General features: G+C 39.8%; 1 protein-coding gene across 1 annotated transcript in view; it reads left to right on the top strand.

Moving 5' to 3' along the window:
• The window catches only part of LOC121295967 (polycystic kidney disease protein 1-like 2), a 38,461-nt gene that overhangs the window by 6,151 nt on the left and 13,672 nt on the right, over positions 1-18,638 (top strand). Inside the window, exons 4-21 of the mRNA XM_041221071.1 lie at positions 1,419-1,677; positions 2,014-2,243; positions 2,822-3,226; positions 4,246-4,362; positions 5,261-5,319; positions 6,176-6,267; positions 6,918-7,026; positions 7,439-7,553; positions 10,346-10,389; positions 10,877-11,032; positions 11,697-11,834; positions 12,605-12,763; positions 13,211-13,335; positions 13,669-13,786; positions 14,378-14,509; positions 15,269-15,494; positions 15,848-16,038; positions 18,402-18,632. Of these exons, the coding sequence (XP_041077005.1) occupies positions 1,419-1,677; positions 2,014-2,243; positions 2,822-3,226; positions 4,246-4,362; positions 5,261-5,319; positions 6,176-6,267; positions 6,918-7,026; positions 7,439-7,553; positions 10,346-10,389; positions 10,877-11,032; positions 11,697-11,834; positions 12,605-12,763; positions 13,211-13,335; positions 13,669-13,786; positions 14,378-14,509; positions 15,269-15,494; positions 15,848-16,038; positions 18,402-18,632 (2,906 nt within the window). The remainder of the gene's footprint in view (positions 1-1,418; positions 1,678-2,013; positions 2,244-2,821; positions 3,227-4,245; positions 4,363-5,260; positions 5,320-6,175; positions 6,268-6,917; positions 7,027-7,438; positions 7,554-10,345; positions 10,390-10,876; positions 11,033-11,696; positions 11,835-12,604; positions 12,764-13,210; positions 13,336-13,668; positions 13,787-14,377; positions 14,510-15,268; positions 15,495-15,847; positions 16,039-18,401; positions 18,633-18,638) is intronic.

The following is an 18,638-nucleotide window of genomic DNA, read 5'->3' as shown; positions in this document are numbered from 1 at the left end:
ACTAAGAAGCAGACATTGACAGACTGCGTTCAGAGTGTGTACAAGAACGGAGATTTTATACCATCAAGCAGGACAACGCAAATAATATCAAGCGAATACATACTGTAGGTCAGCAGGACGGGTTTTTATCAGGGGGGTTTCCATGGGTAGGCTTTTAAGGGCGGCCACTTTTTACTTCTGATACTCAAGTACTTTTAAGATATGATACATAAAAGTAACAGTACTTTTACTAAAGTAACACGTCTGAGTACTTTTTCCACCCCTGCATATTTGCTGTTTTTTGACATGACTTTGCAGTGTTCCCGAGTGAACAGTGAACCAAAGGAGCGGGTGGGCGCGACACACTGGGCAGAGGCGGGAGGTAGAAACAGATGCGGTAGTAACGTTTTCTAATGACAAAAACTACCGGTATGGTTAAACAAAAAGTATAACATGTATATAGTGAATGTTAAATCACGGTTTATGGAAGATGGGATGTACGGAAGGGGGCAGGCCTGGAAGAGGAGCGTACAAGCGAAAACAAATAAATAATGAAAACTATGAGAGACGTCTCATTAGCGGGCCTGAGAAAATACCTGTTTGTTGGTTTTGATCCAAAACTGGAGAAGGTATCTGTAACTGTTAAGAATTAAGACTTAACTATTATTGTTTGTTTAATCTCCATATTCCAATCCACTGCTTCTTTATTTTGTTTACAGAAATGTACATTTCATTTTTCTTATCTAGAGAGAGAAATCACACATTCCCGTTTGAACTGTAGTGTAACGTATGCATCCAAATAAGTAGAAGCAAATTACTGTAATTTAAATTTAGTATGTTTCAATATGCTGCATACTGGTACATATTGGCTGTCATCAGTTCTGAATATGCTGTTAATTACCGTACTTAGTTATTTTGGACTGCTTTGTTCTTGCTTTTAGCAGTTTAGTAAGAATTCAGATTTACAACATCCCATCTCTGTCATAAAAAAAAGCTTAAATGTGTTCTTACAAATATCTGTAAAATAACTAAATGATGATAATAATAATAATAATAATAATAATAATATGTGTATAATAAATGTATATGGAGTCAAAAATGTTTAGCAAATAATATAGGGAACGATTTCTTATGGACGATATTAATTGTCGCCCAAGGTCAAATTGGAAGTCAGACAGAAACATTTAAATATACCCCCTCCCCCCACCCCCCGTAACTTAATATGAATTAGGTTATTTGTATTTGGATGGAGAATTTATGTGGCTAAAAGAAGACTAAGTGGAACTCACAACCCAAAACTACTACCAAAATAGCGTGAGAAAAAGGTGAGACTTCTTTTTCCATGGAAATTGCCCCAATGTTTACCTACAATTCTGAGAGCACTTTGCCTAGTCCAGCGCTCAGAGCTGCTTGTTCCATAATTTTCTTTGTGTTCACAGGGCACTGCCACGGACTGCAGGTGTGCCAAGCTGTCGCTGATGTTGCCTCTTTCGGAGAGCCTTGTCCTGGGCTGGGGAGTTACCTGTCTGTAGAGTATCACTGCAAAGAGGGTCTGCAGTTGCTGGTGGGGGAGCTGGTGCCTGTCTTTGAGAATGTCACCATCACCCTCAGGTGGCTCCTCTTCCCTTTCACTGGAAACCTCACCTGCAGCCTGAGTGCTGGGGATGGCCGCATCATCGACCCCTACAGCCCAGCACAGTGAGTAACCAACCAACTGCTTCCCATGCAACACCCTGCAGTAACACTGACCCCAAACACACACACTCCATCTAGAGACTAACACAGTGAGTAATACCCAACCTTACTCACTCTACAGCCCTGGGTGCAATAAGCTAACAATATTTATATCATTTACATTTTCCTTTAAATTTTCTTTAGGATTCTCTCTATTTATGTTACTGCAATATGGTTCCTCTCCTCATAGTCTTTTCAGAAGTAATTTGTGCTGGAAGTTCAATAGTGTGGCAAATAATTATCTAAACGGAAACTTGTGTCAGGTACATGGTAGTGTTGGAGTTTTTGTCTCTGGTGCAGGTCAAACAGCAGCGTGGTTCACAAGTACACTCGTGTCGGCGTTTTCACTGTCAGCGTGGAGTGCACCACCAGTGAGTGGCATGTGGCCGCACAGAAAACCATCTCAGTCCAGGAGCCAGTCAGTGAGTTTGGCACCATCAGGTGCTACAGCAAGAACCAATGGAGAGACAGCCTTAATTGCAGTGTGCTATATGGGAGCACAGTGCAGATTCAGGTGGAGCTGGAAGCAGGTAATTCATTCACTAGTAATTCATATGCACTGATGTATGGTCAAATATACATTTTAAATCCAAAATATGTACATTTATATTTCAACTGTATTCCATATCAAGTGTCCTTGAGCAGCGAGCTTGGGACTATATAAGCCGTTTACAACTTCTGTCTGTTTTGTTTCCTAACAAGGGAACTTTAATATAAGACATGTATAATCCATTTAATATATATATATATATATATATATATATATATATATATATATATATATATATATATATATATATATAGGTTTTCCATATGGCCATCATAAAAACAGGTCAGACTTTGTGGGTTCTGTCTCTCACAGCAGGGGAGCCCCACTACACACCAATGCTCCTGCTCAGCGCAACTTACAGAACAAGGTTGAAAAGAAGCTAAACCTTTTAGTCTTTAATCTAAACCTGCATTGCCATTGTCGTGCCATAACATTACCACTGAAGATTGGTAAGAAGTAATTGCAGATAATGTAATCACCTCTGTGCCAGGTAGTATTGCTTTAGTTACTCTGTGTTTCTCCTCCGGTGTTGAACTCAGATCTTGCTGTCTCTCACAGGCACTAACGTGACCTACACAGTGCTGTCCGGCAATTCTCTACTGGCTAAATCAACTGCACTGAGAGGAATCATGCCCCACAATCTCACCATAGACACAACTACTCAGCAACACATGGGTCCAGGCAGCCACCCACTGACCATTCTTGCCTCCAACAATGTGACAGCCCCCAATGTTACCGTGGAACTGGAGGTCCTTTTTGTGGAGCCGGTTCAGGGTCTGCAGGCCACACTGACCTCCAGGGATGAAATAGTCTTGGGAAATGACCTCCAAGTCTCTGTGTCCATATCCCACGGTGCTCCGGTGGAGTTGGTGTTCCAGTTTGTTGGCCTCAGCAATTACACTAGAAAAAGAGAGTTGAAAGACAACCAAACCAAAGAGTTCAGTTTTAGAACAAATTTTGAAGGTAATTGTCAGTTCTGGTCTGGAAATATAAGGTGGATATCAATTCAGCACAACCCATGCCATCTTGTGCCTTTTTGCTTAAGTAGCAAATCTTTTATAAAATTGTAGAATCTATGGTTTTGATAAACACTGAAATTGAGTCGAGAAAAGTTGCTAGATGGTAGATTGTTTAAGCTTTGACTACCAAAAACACCTTTGTGTAAAATATTATTAATGCTTGAAATTGTGAAGAATGTTTGGAAATACTCAGTACATACATCTTCTTTTAAAACAAACATTCTCTTATCAAAGTTGATGTCACGCTACAAACGTGAGCGTTAATTGAACCAAAATTATAAAACAGGTTAGAATGCTGCATGCTGATTGGTCCATCAGTGTCCAAGCCGTTAGAATATCCAGCACAATGTCATGATTAGGAACTACTTAGGACCAAAGGCAAGTCATTGCACCAGTGCTAACCACGTATCACTGTGGCACCAAAATCAAAGAAAACACCTGTCAGAATACCTGCTGTCATGGAATACATCAAGGTGTCTTGTCATATCTTTCAGTTTATAATAATTTGCACTACAAACCAGTTTGCTAATTTAAACAAGACTCTTTTGGTATTTTATTTGTAGTACATACCAGTCATTTTCTGTAACTTTGGTCAGATCCAATTGTCAGATACTTGTTTTATTTTCCTCCTTTTAATTTGTATCAGTAGTCGTTTTGTGAAACTGACTCTTCGTTCATTTTTAGCTAGACATTTTAATATTTTTCAACGGTATTTACATTAGTCCCACCTTTCTTCACTCTCTTGTGCGTCTCATGCCTAATCCAGCACAACCCATTCCATCTCGTACCTTATTGCTTAAGTAACAAATATTTTATAAAATTGTAGAATCTAAAATAGAAAGAAATGTAGTGGAATAAATACAGTGAAACCTGTAACAGTATTTTTCCTACTGAGTGTGTTATAGTATTTCAAGGCACAGGTTTTTGATAATAAACATATCTTGTTCTGTTTTACCTCCTCAGGTACCTTTCATGTAACTGTCTCTGCCTCAAATGACTTTTCCGAGATGAGTTTGGAGATTGGAAGCCAAACAGTCATCCCAAATCCAGGCAGCGCCTCCAGCGTAACTGAAGAGCCAGGTAGTGATACTGAGAGTGGTAAATACTGTGCATCTGATTGGGTTATGGAGCAGTGAGCAGGAAACTGAGGTTGAGCTTAGGTTTATGGTTGGTGTTGGGGAAACCTGTCTCAGAGCCAGGCACTGTTGCTGAGAACATACGTACACTAACTACTGCAAACTACAGCAATCGAATAGGGTTACAACAAAACATACATACTGTTGATTCCTCCTACATTGTACTTACTGTTTAAGTATTTTTTTTTCGACCTAATCATGATTGATGGGGATTCTATCTGAACATATTGCAGCATCTGCTGTTTGTGTCCAAATAACAGCTCCAGGAATGCCAGTGCTGTTCACAGTACCTTGGTAGCGTGCTTTATTTGTATACAAACTGCGGATGTCATGCTCGCAAAATGTATTCCACTATATTCTTTACTGCCATGCAAACAGAACGCTATATTGAAAAAACAATATCCTTGTAAACCTAATGTACCTATGTAGGTAACCGCAAATAATATATTCCTATAATATACTTGTTCCTAAGTCGTGACCCTCCATGACTGCAATATTGCACATAGTAACGCTGTGTGGTCCAAGCATTGTAAGTCTGCCCAGTAACCTGTCCCTCTGCATTCTAGCAGTATGTACAATGTTGGGTCCAAACCAAATCCCTTTTGAAATGAATAGTGTGGTACCTTCTACAATCCAGAACCTGTCTGTACTGGACTCCTCCATCATTTGTAAGTCTGTCTAAAATCAATCTAAATCTGACTGTGCAGTCCAAGTCCCAAGTTTCTACCGAGTTTGTCATTGTATACAGTTTTCTGGTCTCATAACAATGCTGAATTAGGCAGGTTGTAATTATTTGATAGGATGTTTTTTGTGCTACTTATAAAAATGTGTTTTTTGCTCAGAGGAAGAAGAGGCAGAGGTGAAGCAGAGTGTCGGACCTTCCTCTGGCAGTATTTCAAAGGTAACAGTTTACAGTAAAACGATTTTTACTAATTTAGTGGTTTGGGGTTCTGATGCTCCGATTTTGAGTTACTTAATTTTTTCTCTAAATCTGCCTTTACTTGTCTTTGAGCTTGCTTTGAGCTTGTCTGGTGTATCCTGATTGACCGAACAGAGTTCCACATTCCATTCATATCATGTGACCTGTGATTTTTCAACTCCGCTAGTCCCACCTACTCTACATACTGTATATATAGACACAGAGAGCAGGCAGGGAGTTGAAAGGTTACATTGTCACATGATTTGAACGGAATGATGAAGGCTATACTAAAGATACTTAAGACAAATTCACAGAACAGATTAAGGCAGCTTTACAGGAACATTGTAAAAACTCAATGTTGGATAAACAGAACCCAGAACCGTGTAACTGCAAGCTCCATAAAATAGTGCTTTCAGTACCGGGGTTGTGGTGCGGTGCTCTGGGTCCTCATGCAATCGGTTAGCTGCAGCTCCCATTTCAATCCTCTGCAACGAAACAAAAACAAAACACAGAGTACTCCGGCTTTATTCAATAGCTGTGTGGCCCCCAGCTGATCGCAGTGAATTTGTTTAGCAGCACTGCAGCCATGTACCCTCCCTAAGATGTCTGACTTCCGGTTTTGCCGCAACACAGAGTCTGGCCATCTTGGAGACGCAGCAACACTAACCTTACCAAACGCCCTTCCTGGTTGGGAGGGAGACTTACACCTCGGATGCCTTCTCTCTCCATCACAGGACCTAATTACATCAATTCTTATTGTTAAGCGCTTTGCTACCGTCTTGACTGTGAAAGGAGATACATATATATATAAAAAAATGCTGTTGTTGTTGTTATTTAGATGAGCAAAGATGAGTATGACAGACGTGGTGGTTCTTACAGCAGGTGCAAAAGCCTCTATGGTGAAAACAGAGATGTGACGGTTCGCATAAGGTAAGAGCACTCTGGGGGGCTACTGTTAAGAACAATAAAATATCCCTCCCTAACACACCAGTGGAGGCTTTTTTATCCTGTATACTGTACACCTACATGTGCGGTTGGGGTTAAACCTTGTTTTGGAGCAGATTTTTCTCGTATTTTCTTGTTAATTGCAGTCCAGCTATTACATAAAGTTGCATGCTGGCTATAACGGCCACTACAACCAATAATTAAGGGTTCACCTTTAATTCTCCAAGATCCTCACCACTCCCATGTGGACCCTGGCTGTGTAGAGGCTTTGAAGCTATAATGGTTTTTGTCCAGCAGATGGCCATTTCTAATATGGAATTCACGTTTAATGTGCTAAATGCCTTGCAAGTCAGTAGGAATGGTAAAGAGGAGTGATTTCTGTGTATGTTTGTCTGTCTTATCCCATATCTATAAAGGGTTGTATTCTGTAAAGAACAGGCTTGTTTTGTGCTATTTTACACCTAATCTACTCTTAAATCAAACGTTAAAACAAAACAGCACAGGCCCTCAACTTGTAGTAGAAAATGTTAAAAAAAAAAAAAATTCACAAAGCACTTTATAGAACACAATTTTTCACATGTGATTGAAAGTCACAGTAGGTTGAATCTGCCACTAACTAAATCTGTTTCTTCCAGTTGTCTAAATTGTAGTTCTTATAACTCGTATCAGCCAGTCAGTTTACAGGCCTCCTGTGAAGGCTACTGTAATAAGATTGACTGGTATTACGTCGACCATGATGATGAGGTATGTGGAAGCCTTTTTATTTCTTAGTGCATTTATATGGTTTAATCAAGGCATTGAACTGGTGAAGACGTAAAATAATTGTCTCCACACGCACGATTAGCCATCATCCCTCCATTGTCAAGGCTTTGCATAGAAGCAATATTAAAATCAGGTTGCTTCAAGTGTAGTGATACTGAAAGGAGCTATAGGCAGATATCACATTATTGTATACATAATATGAATCTCATCAGAAGTTAATGCAGCTGGCCCAGGTTCCAGTTTTCATGAAATGTTCAATATGTATTATTTAATGTGTGCCTGTGTGATTAAACTACAGCTTCTGTCTCTAGACTACTCTTCTGTTGCCTGTACAATTTACTGCTGGTAAACAATGTTCACGACTACATCTAAAACAATGTCTTTATTTCCTCAGGGTGACTCAGATGATTGTCAAGAAAATATGATGGCCAAAAATGGGTCAAATTATTTCCTTGCAGGAAGAGCATGCATAAAACCACATGAACAGCAATGTACAGTGAGGGCAATCGGTGGGATACATTTATTTTTATATAATGATGTCTTAATTTAAATATTTATATCTTGTATTTTGCAGCATGTTTAATTACGTAGTCATCCCTGCTAAGGGGACCATTTAAAAAGTACAGCAGGTTTACTAAGCAATCACATGCAATTTTTAGCCAGTAAAATTGGATAGATTTTTTTTTCAATTCATTTTAATAACAGGTATTTTAAGTCCCTTCCCACCCGTTTAAAAAATGTGATGAAGCTTGGTTAGGATAACATTAATTAAATGCTAATTTTAAGATCTAAACACCACAGCCCTGTAACTTCATATTATTCTGCTGGTGGTTCCCCCGGGTGATTTATTGAACCCCAATAAGTTCAATGACAAACATTACTCTAAAGAAAAATTTAGGATCCAGGTGGACACCAAGCAAAATGTGATTGAACTGTTATTAAACTAGTCCTTAGATGGCTTCTGGGATCCTAACAGTAGACAGGAGCGCTTTACTGAAACTCTGGTGCTTTCAGTTTGGTCTACTGCCAAGACTGCTGTGGCCACTGACTGTGTATGAGGTTTCCTTGAGAACAGTTGAGAAGCTGGAAGCTTTAATCAGTTCATACGTCAGGAAATGGTTGGGAGTTCCACGCTGCCTCAGCAGAGTGGGACTTTATGGTAAAGGAATACTGCAGCTACCAGTCTCGGCTCTAACCGAGGAGTTTAAGTGTGCCAAGGTCTGACTGCAAATGACATAAGTAGATTCATGCGACAGATGCGTAATGGAGGCAGCACCTGTGTTGAAAACTGGAAGAAAGTGGACGGAAAAGAAAGCTGTGGAAGATACTAAGGCTGCCCTTCGAATCGGTGATGTTATGGGGCAGGTTCAGCATGGAAGAGGGGGTCTTGGTCTCAGTTCAGCTCCTACATGGCACAAGGCAACCCCAACTCAGTGGAGGAAGCTGGTAGTCAATGAGGTGCAAAAGCAGGAGGAGAGGATGAGGTGTGTAAAGGCCGTTTCCAAGGCCAAGCAGGGAGAATGGATGAGATGGGAGAGTGCGGAACAACGCAAGATCGGCTGGCAAGACCTATGGACAATGGAACAAAACAGGATCAGTTTCTTCATCAGATCAACATATGATGTTCTCCCATCACCACAGAACCTAAACCTTTGGGTTCGTGAGGATCCCTCATGTCCTTTGTGTTCATCACTTGCAACATTAAAGCACATTTTGACGGTTTACTTGGCGTCATGACCAGGTGCTGCGATGCTTCACCTTAGTATTGGAAGACAAGCGTAACCTGACCAATAAGTTGCCACCAGTTCCATCAAAGCATTACACACAAAAGACAATATTCCTCCATCCAGGAGAGCAACCACAAAGAAAAGGTGTTAAAACCAAGCCTCGCCCAGGACAACTGGAAACTGCTAGAGACTGGAAAATGCTGGCAGATGTTGGTCAACAGCTTATTTTTCCACCTGAGATTACCACCGCTAACCTTTGACCAGACATTGTCTTGTGGCCTGGATCAGCACACCTTGTTCATATGGTAGTTAAGTGCCATGGGAGGATGCTGTGGATGAGGCATATGAGAGGAAGAAACTTCGGTTTGCTCAACTAGCTGCTGAAGCGGAACAGCGAGGATGGAGAATCCGGGTTTACCCAGTGGAGGTGGGTTGTCGAGGATTTGCGGCACACTCTACAAGCCGATTCCTCAGAGATGTTGGGTTCAGTGGCCAAGAGTTGCGTCGCATAGTGAAGAACTTATCTGAAGCAGCAGAAAGGAGCAACAACTGGCTGTGGTTGAGATGGAAAGATTCTGACTGGGGATCTCAAGCACAATAGGAAGAAAGCAGAGCCGATGGACGGGTAAGTAAGGTGGGCTGAGTTGAGTGGGGGACGGAGGGGGATGATGCTGGGACACCAGAATCACTGTCAAGCCTTCTTGAGATGTCGTGGGCTAGTCGACGAAACACACAGAATGGAAGGTGCCCACTTGAAGACCCCAGAGATGTACCCTACTTAGCTCAATTCAGATGTTTGTCATGCTGATGTGCTGGGGAGACCGCACTGTGGTTGATCCCCGGAGCCATCATCGCAGCTGTTGTATGTTCTGATGCATTGGGGAGGTAAAATAAGCTGATACCTGGAGCCAACGTTACACTTCAGCCATCAACACCAGACAGAAGGATATCTACATGATCAGATGGAAAGCAACGCAAATGGATGGAGATGCAGATGGATCACATTAGTTTACTGTAAAGCTGCTTCTTAGTTGGTGCTTATCTTGGTGAGAGCCGAGTTCAAATCATTATGAAGTTTTAACATCTACTCTCATGTAATGGATCTTCTTGCTAATATTAGGTTTTCAGTTTCATATGATTCAAGGTAAACTCACAATGGTTGCGAGCGGTGAGCCGAGGATACAGATAATAATTGGGCACACTAAATTGTGGAGAAAAATATTGGAGATGACTAAATTTGTAAAAAGAAAAAGGTTAGCTTTCCTGGATCGAGTTTAGAGGTCTTCATTTACTGAACAGTTCAAACTTTTTTGTTGTGAACAGGTGCTGGTATGACCCAGTCATGTGCAGAACGATGAAAAGCGTGTACATGCTTTGACAAGTCATCTAGACCCAGTGTGGTCATACATTTTTTTAATAATCACACAATGGGTGTCACGTTCGAGTGGGGCATTAGAACAGTAACAGTATATTTAGACAGCTTGATAACTGATTGAAGATCTGAAACCACATGAGCCACTGTATTAATCCTTCTGCCCAGAGTGTGACGATGACTGCTGTCCTTGTCTTCACAGGTGTATCAGGCTTGAAGTATGGATATGTTGATTACACCTTCAAGGTATGCAATCTAACGGATAGCATACATTGTGTTGGAGAATTTTGAGAGTAAATGATTTGTAACCATTTTAATCTATTGTGTAATGTATTCAAATATATTGGCATACTTTAATGTATATTGTTCCCATGCTTGTTCCAATCACTTGTCATATATCTTTAAATACATTACAGTACTGTATATTATGTTTATGTAAGGGGTAAGCAAGATTGTTATTTTAATTCGTTTTTTTTTTTCTTTTGGTGTTCATTTCTGAAGTTGAGGTTGTGGACTCAACTATTGACCTTTTTCTGTTTTAAAATGTAATTATTTCTCCACATTACTATAAATATTTGAAACCCACGTGACACCACTGAACTGTAGTATTGGTCCCATATTCACAAAGCTTAAATCTAAAAAAAAGTTTGACTCACAAGACTATATAAGAAACAAATATTTAACTCTAATGATTTTGTGAACCACTGTTAAAGATTGTTTTTTTTGTGGTTAGGTGGGACAAGTCTTCAGTTCTTATGACCAACAGACTCTCTATGAGACCTTGCAGCAGGGAGCGCAGTTGGGTCCTGCCGCAGTTCAACTGTACCAGAATATAACCTCCATTTTAAACCAGGATGGAGACAATGAGGGGATGAGTGCCAGGGCACAGGTACTAGGGGAGGGGAGTGCATGTGTGTGTGTGTGTGTGTGTGGGGGGGGGGGGGGGGATTAATCACACACTAAAACGATAATTTTGCTATTTATGAGGCCTCTTCTGAAGTTTAAAAAAAAAAAAAAAAAGCCACACAATTTGTATTTTTCATTTTTCCAAAAAGATGTGGTGAAAAAGGGTTGTGCTTTTAATAACATTTCTGTAACCAGAATTATATATTAAATAAAAGGGCAATAATGAAGTTTAAATTCAGCCTAATTAATTTTACTGCAACTTTCTGCCTTAAAGCATACATTGAGCAATACCTGTTTCAGGAGCTCCAGAGAACTTTTGGGGTTGAATATACTGTAAGATAAGGGTCCGAAAATTAACAATAGGGACCAGTTATAACTTCACAACACTCAATCGGAATTCTAATGTGCTCTATAAGAAACTAAGTCATGCATACAAATGTTTCAGCCAATGCCTTCCCTGATGTGCTCTGAATAAGGCACTAGCCAAACCTTTTGTCTACCTGACTTAATTTTTTACTTAGAATAATAGCCACCCTATCCAGGAGAAGCAAGAGTACAGTATGTAGCTGTTATGTTTTATGTGGTATAGTCTGAATTCAGACACAGACTCAATGAGCGTGGCCAACATGGTGTAACTGTCTGCCCAGATGCGAGAGCAGATACTGCTCATGATGTCAGCTGCTTTCCAGGAGAGCTCTTTGGACACGATGCAGGCTGCAGTGCAGAGAGCCAGCGTCCTGAAAAGCCTGGTCCAGAGGAGCGACGAGGTGACACCTTCCGCACAGGTACTGGGAGAGCTTGAGGGACTGGGAAACAGTGGTGGAAAGTTGGAATGAAAAGGAATCTCAACATCCGACTTTATCAGAAAAATCGAAATTTATCCAAAACTGAAACAGAGGTTGTCTTTGCTGTTATTTCTTGGAGCAGTTTCAGGGATGGAATAGAAGCAAAGACACAAGTTTATTTGTTTAAGGTGACACACTCACATTATGTGTGATAAAAGTTTTTTTTTTGTGTACATTTGTACTCATTTTGTCACTCACATCAATACCATACTTACAGCTGCATTGTCACACAGTGTAAAAGTACTATTATATGTCACATGCATTTAAAAATGTTTGTAATGATGCTCCATTAAATGTCCATTGTTCTATTATTAAAGTGCAATTCATATGGTAACTCTTGTTCAACATACTAAAAGTTATATAATGTGTATTATATTGATTAAAAATGTGCAGAACTTCTGGCCTGCCTACTGCTAACTTTTTTCCAATTTGTCCCCCTTAAAAAAACTAATTTGAAGAGCCCTGATCTACATCAGCTAATTCCTATCAAGCAATTCCTAAATTCCTAACCAATCAACTGTAATATGCTTCCCCACCTACATGTTTCAAGTAAACTGCTTTGAATAATCGGGTTAATGTTATATTCCATGCTAAGAAATCTGGTTATAAAAACAGCATTACTACAGGATCAGATGTGTAGCATTGTCTACTGGAAGCACAGGGATGTGCATGTTTAGCATTGTCACATTCTCACACTTGGTTTCTTCAAGCTGCAAGCTAGCTCCTTCCTGTACAATCTCAGCAAATCACTGCTCTCCCTGAAACTGATGGACAGCGGAAAGCCCGGGGAGATGACTGATTTTGCTGTGAGTGTTGTCACGGCAACCAGCAGTATCCTAGAGGCGTCTGGGGATAGTTTGGTCACTCAGGTAAGTGAAGACCAGTGTAGAAACTCACAGCTGACAGTGAGACACAGGGTGGGGACTGATCCACTGGGACACCATACTAGTTAACTATCCCGGGGAAACGCCACAGACCATAGCAAGGGAACATGTTCTGATAAAGAAGCACACCACTATTGATATGGTGCCCTGGTACTACAATGGATTACCAGTGTGTGATAATTCATCCCGTTCTGATGCCATTGGTATGTCAAAATATGAAGATATGACCACTTTGAAAACATTCTATCAGTGGTAGTTTCATTACAGTGTAGCATCCCTTGTGCTACCAAGACCCCTCAGTAAAGAACCATTGCCATTGTAATTTAATATCACTGTAATTGCATTTGTACGTGGATGGAGGGGAAATAGTGTGCAATGTTAATCTTAAGGCAGTGAGCAGTGAGTCCTGATTCTGGGTCTCTTTTCCCACAGAACCAGACATCACATCTCTTGATCAGCACTCTGGGTAACGTGAAAAGCGCCCTACTGTCTAGAAAGCAACCTGACCAGGAGCCCTTCATCCTGACCTCAGAAAAGATCAGCCTTTATGCCAATAGGTAAATACAGAGCCTCAGTACCAGTAGATGTTATAGAACACGGCTTTATTCAGAACAATAGCCACGAATCATATGTTCTTTTATTTGTACATTAAGTGAACCCTTTCTTTACCTTACAAATGTATATTAAAAAAATCCTATTGCACTGTTAATTTTAATAACCCTGTCAGACAAATAGCCCTGTGGTCAATTCATGGAAACCCTGCTTTCTTAATTTTAGATTTAACCCAAAAATTGCTTAATGCAGTTTCCCCTCTCTTGTATTTGTTCTGTCTGTTTTCTGTGCACCTAATGGGGCTATAATATCCTGAGCTGTTTCTTTTTGGAGTGCAGGCTGTCTCTGAGTAGTTTGAGTGGCAGGACTATCACCACCAGCAATACCAGCAAAGCTAGCTTCACCTTGCCGGAAATTGCCTCCAGCTTCTCAGAAGATAAGACTGTTGACGTGCAGGTGCGTGATGAGGGGTCCAGGATTCAGGCTGATTTTGTCTGTGTTTACTGAAACACTATTTACACGCAGGGCTTCTGCTCTGCCACAGAGCAACATAACCAAGAACCACTTGGAATACTAAAAACACCATAAAATAGTACTGAAATTAAAAATGATTATAAATGAAATTTGAAGTTATTTACCTATATTAGGTGTATCAGCATTAGCAAGTGGACAGAAAAAAATATACATCAGAAACCTTATCAGTAACATAAGCAGAACACAGAATATAATACAATGGATTTGTAACAAATATTACACAGTGATCCAGTTACAGCATACTGTATAGTAGTGGTAGGTATATAATGATACAGCAGTGGATTACCAGTGTGTATTGGCATAGTATTCAAAAATAAGGAAATGGTATCAATGTGGTATCATTCTACCAATAGCGGCCTCATCCCCTTAACTGTCCTTGACCCCTGCAATGCCATTGAAAAGCATTTGGTAAGTGAGCTACTAAGATTGTGAAGTTTGGAGTGAGTTATGTGTTTGTGTGTGTATTTCTAAAGAGCAGGTTACATTATTTGCTCTTCTCTCTTTGGTCCTTAGATGATAAGTTTTAGTGAAAACCCATTTTCATGGGGCAGGGGGAAGGCTGTAGAGAAGACAGTGGGGGAACTTTCACTCTCCAGAGAGAATGGATCTACCATACCGGTCAGCAACCTCACCGAGGATATTGAGGTGGGTGACTGATTGCTTAAAATACCGGCGATCACTGCCATGGTGTGTGTAGGAAATAGCTATCCCCATTGCTGTATCATATAACTGGCCAGTCTCTGTAAGGGATAGCTAACCCTGTTTCAGTACCACATCGCTGGCCTGTTTCTGTAAGAGATAGCTAACCCTGTTTCAGTACCACATCGCTGGCCTGTTTCTGTAAGAGATAGCTAACCCTGTTGAAGTACCACATCGCTGGCCATTCTCTATAAGGAATAGCTAACCCTAGCATAGTAAATCATCACTACTAAGGCTTTGTTATAAGCCTACACTGGTTCTTCCCTGAAACATCATGAAACCTAAGTTGGATGTCAATCATATGGTACAACCAGCCTTAACAGCACAATTCTCCAGGATATAAAGTTGGCGGTTCTTGTCTTGCCTATAACCAATCACAAAAAAATCTTTGCTTTGCTCTGATTTGCTTTTAAACATGAGCCCCCCTTGGTCCTTTTTGGATAATTGTTTCTGATAAGACGGGTCATAACACTACTAAACTGTTGCAGTACTTCCTCCCACTGAGTAGAAAGGAAGAGTAAATTGAAAGTTACTATAGTAAGTGGCTGTCTGCACAATTAGATTCAACTCCAAATAGATACCTCTAAAAGGTGGGTGATTTATTAAAGTATTTTTTTTATATAAAATATATACAGAAATTTCAAACCTTGGGGATAGTTAACCTCAGTGCAGTTTCTTATCGGTGTCTTTCTATTTTGTATTCAGATCTTCCTTCCCAGACCATCCGCTGACCCAGTGAATAGTACAGTTCTGGTTTTGGGGAATTTCAGCACTGTGATGGTGAATGTGACAGCTGGGAACCCCTCCCTAGTGCTGAAGCTTGATCTGGCTCTAGAGGTCCCACTGCAGCTCTACCTGGGCTTCCAGTACCACCCCAATGAGACCAACTTTGATGCAGAAACACAGCTACCTGATGAACGCTACTCTGGAGGTAAGAATCTTGGATCTTCGATAAATCAGTCAAGTACATTTCTGTTCAACAAAGCTTTTTGCAATATAAGATTCCACTAAAACCAATGTGCATTGCTATAGTGTTTACTGGGGAAAGTAAAGAAGCTAATTTTATTTGTGACCTGAGCTTTTAACCAAGGACTTCCAAGGAGAATGGCATGAAACACTAGTGAACCAATGCTTCACCACCTAGCCCCTTCTATTTCTGAAGTTGTTTTTGCAGCCATGGCTAGAGAATCACCAGTGTAATCTGTGTAATAGAAAAATGCATTGTGTGTTTTGTTTGCGTATTACACTGGAATGACGGTTCGTTCCTCTGGTGTGTGTGTGTAGGGGATCGGTACACCTGGGTTCTGAACCCTGACGATCTGAGCTCAGGGGTCGGTGTTTATTACATCCTGCTGAGGCCTTCCTGGAACACAGGACCTACCTCCACCAACACAACCGTGTCCGTCACCTCCTTCGCAGTCAGCTGTGTGTACTGGGACGAGCTGAGCAGCAACTGGAGCACTCAGGGCTGCCGGGTAAGCAGAAGGGCATCTTGTTCTTTTATCTCAAGTCTCTAAACACAAGGTCAACTTACGAATGAAAGCAAAGCGTAAGATGATGTCAATTTGCAAAATCAAATGGAAAGGTCTTGTAAGAGAACACATTATTTTGCTCTTTAATTGTGCCTTCCCTTCCTTTTGCCTTAAAAGTTCCTATCTTTAAAATGTATGAACTGATCACTAAAATAATTGTGTCCTACAAGAGGAAATACAGACATTTAAAGGAGTGGTAACTAAAGCGTTATGCATTTATTAAAATGTATTCTAATGTATTAGAATTAATTAGTGCTGTGACAAACATGGAACTTACGTGTTCGGGTATTCATTCATTTTCAAAACGTTATCAAGGCCATTTTATTTAACACTGTATTAAAGTTGAAAAATATCTCAAAAGTAAGAAAGGCCTTACTTTTATCCTTGTTTATTAACTACAAAACAAATAATTTTAAATCTTTTGTGTATTTCAAATAAAAAGCAGCCAAGTTGTCATAAAGTAATAACATTAGTTTTTAACTTGAATAAACACTTCAGATAAAATAAACGTAAAAAAGGGGGCGTTGTACAGTGAAAAAAAATGTACTCGCTGTTTTATTTGTATTATTTTGCATTCCACTTAACAAAAACTAGGAATACATCATAAATGAAAATTAAAACGTTGATCACTATATGAGTCATTTCTTTTGTAAGTTTTGTAAGTAGGCATGTTGCATTTTTCTACTCTGATGCATTATGAGCATCAACAATTTACTCAAAGCCTCCACTAGTGTTTTCTACTATTATAACAACCTTGACTTGCATAAAGAAGGAAAAACATTGAATTAAGTATCTCGCATCACTCGATTTTCAAGGTGTGGTATCCAAGGCATAATTAACAAGTACAAAGAAACATAATGTGTGATTGACAAGCCCAGGATAAAAAGCTGTCTTACAAATGAGCAATACTTGAAGATAATGTCCTTAAGGAATAGATAGAAGACAAGCGTTGAATTGACAACAGAACCGGCAAAAGGCACAAGTGTCGTTGTCCTTCCATCAACAGTCCAAAGCACCTTTGACCATTGTTCCATAGTCCAATTTCTATGTTATTTTGCATATTTTAGCCTTTTAGTCTTGTTCCCCTTTCTTAACGGAGGTGTTTTTACTGCAACACATCCTTTAAGTCCTGATTTCAAGAGTGACCTTTGTACTGTTGATTTGGAAGACATGACTGCAATGCACAGATTTATTTTAAATTGGATTACATTTATAACATTTAAAAAAAAAAATCTTTATATTAATTATGTATATTCACATTACCTGCTTTTTCAGTGGCAAATGCATTACATTTGCCCACCCTACTTATAGGCAAAGTGTTCTCTAAGACAGAGTTAGCCACCAGACACAATATGAATCAATAAATAAACAAATACCTTAAAACTTCAAATAATCGCCAGGCATCAATACTCACTAGGTCTCTAATAATCGGCAAGGCTTTTAGGAAATATGATCAATAGACAAAAGGTCTCTTTTAATTGCCGGGTTACGAATAATAATATAATGCACATCATACTGAATGTTCCAGCCAACACACACACATGGCTGTACAGCGAGCTTACAGATTTGTTTTTCAACAGCAATGAAGAGACCCTGAGGTTCAGGATGAATGATAAGAAAACTGAATTTAATTTAAATTAAATTAAAAGGTACACATAATGCATACTGTTTTTTTATGGCATTGTTCATTTTAAAACCAGTTGTGAAGCTTTTTTGACCGTGCTGAAAGTAAAGTACAGACTTGTTTTTTGATATTAATAGGGTTGTTTAGTATATTTGTATGTGTATTTGTACGTTTTTTTTTTTTTTTTTTGTATTAATAGCATTTCGTGCATTTGAATCTTGCAGTGAATATTTGTATTTTGCTCCTTTTCCAGTGTTCTCACTTATCAATGTACATGTTATAAAAACAAATTAGTCACTTTTGCTTTGATTTTGTGATCAAACTGGTATTTGTATTGATTTTATTGTTAATCTTTAAAGGTTTTTAGCAAGCGATACAGCAGTGCATTTTGCCATTTGTTTACATACCATAGCGATGAGGTGCACTCGTGGAAATCAGATTACAAAACAATTCAATGATATGGCGCTGGTTCAGGAAAGATTAAATAAACCAATCGGTGTCCCTCAAGACACTTTCGCAATGACAAGTCGTTTTTTTACAAAACACAATCCGTGCTGTCCCTTCAGTGTGAAAGGAACAAAACAATGAAGCATGGCAAAATTAGAAGCTGGTTTGTCCCAGCTGAATCCCCAAATAACCTATAATTTCCCTTAATCCCTCTTTCTCCCTCCCACCTTCTCAGGTCGGTCCCCTCACAACTTACAACGTGACGCAGTGTCTGTGCAATCACCTGACTAGTTTCGGGAGCTCGTTCTTCGTCATGCCCAATATGGTCGATGTCTCACGCACCGCAGAGCTCTTTGCCACCTTCTCCAGCAACCCTGTGGTGGTGTGTACTGTGGCTTCCCTCATTGGTGTGTATATCCTGGTCATAATCTGGGCACGAAGGAAGGACATCCAGGATGCTGACAAGGTATCA

This window comes from Polyodon spathula, chromosome 21, assembly GCF_017654505.1.
Source record: "Polyodon spathula isolate WHYD16114869_AA chromosome 21, ASM1765450v1, whole genome shotgun sequence".
Classification (NCBI taxonomy): Eukaryota; Metazoa; Chordata; class Actinopteri; order Acipenseriformes; family Polyodontidae; genus Polyodon; species Polyodon spathula.
The sequence above is the reverse complement of the archived record's forward strand: the minus strand, read 5'-3'. Positions and strand labels throughout refer to the sequence as shown.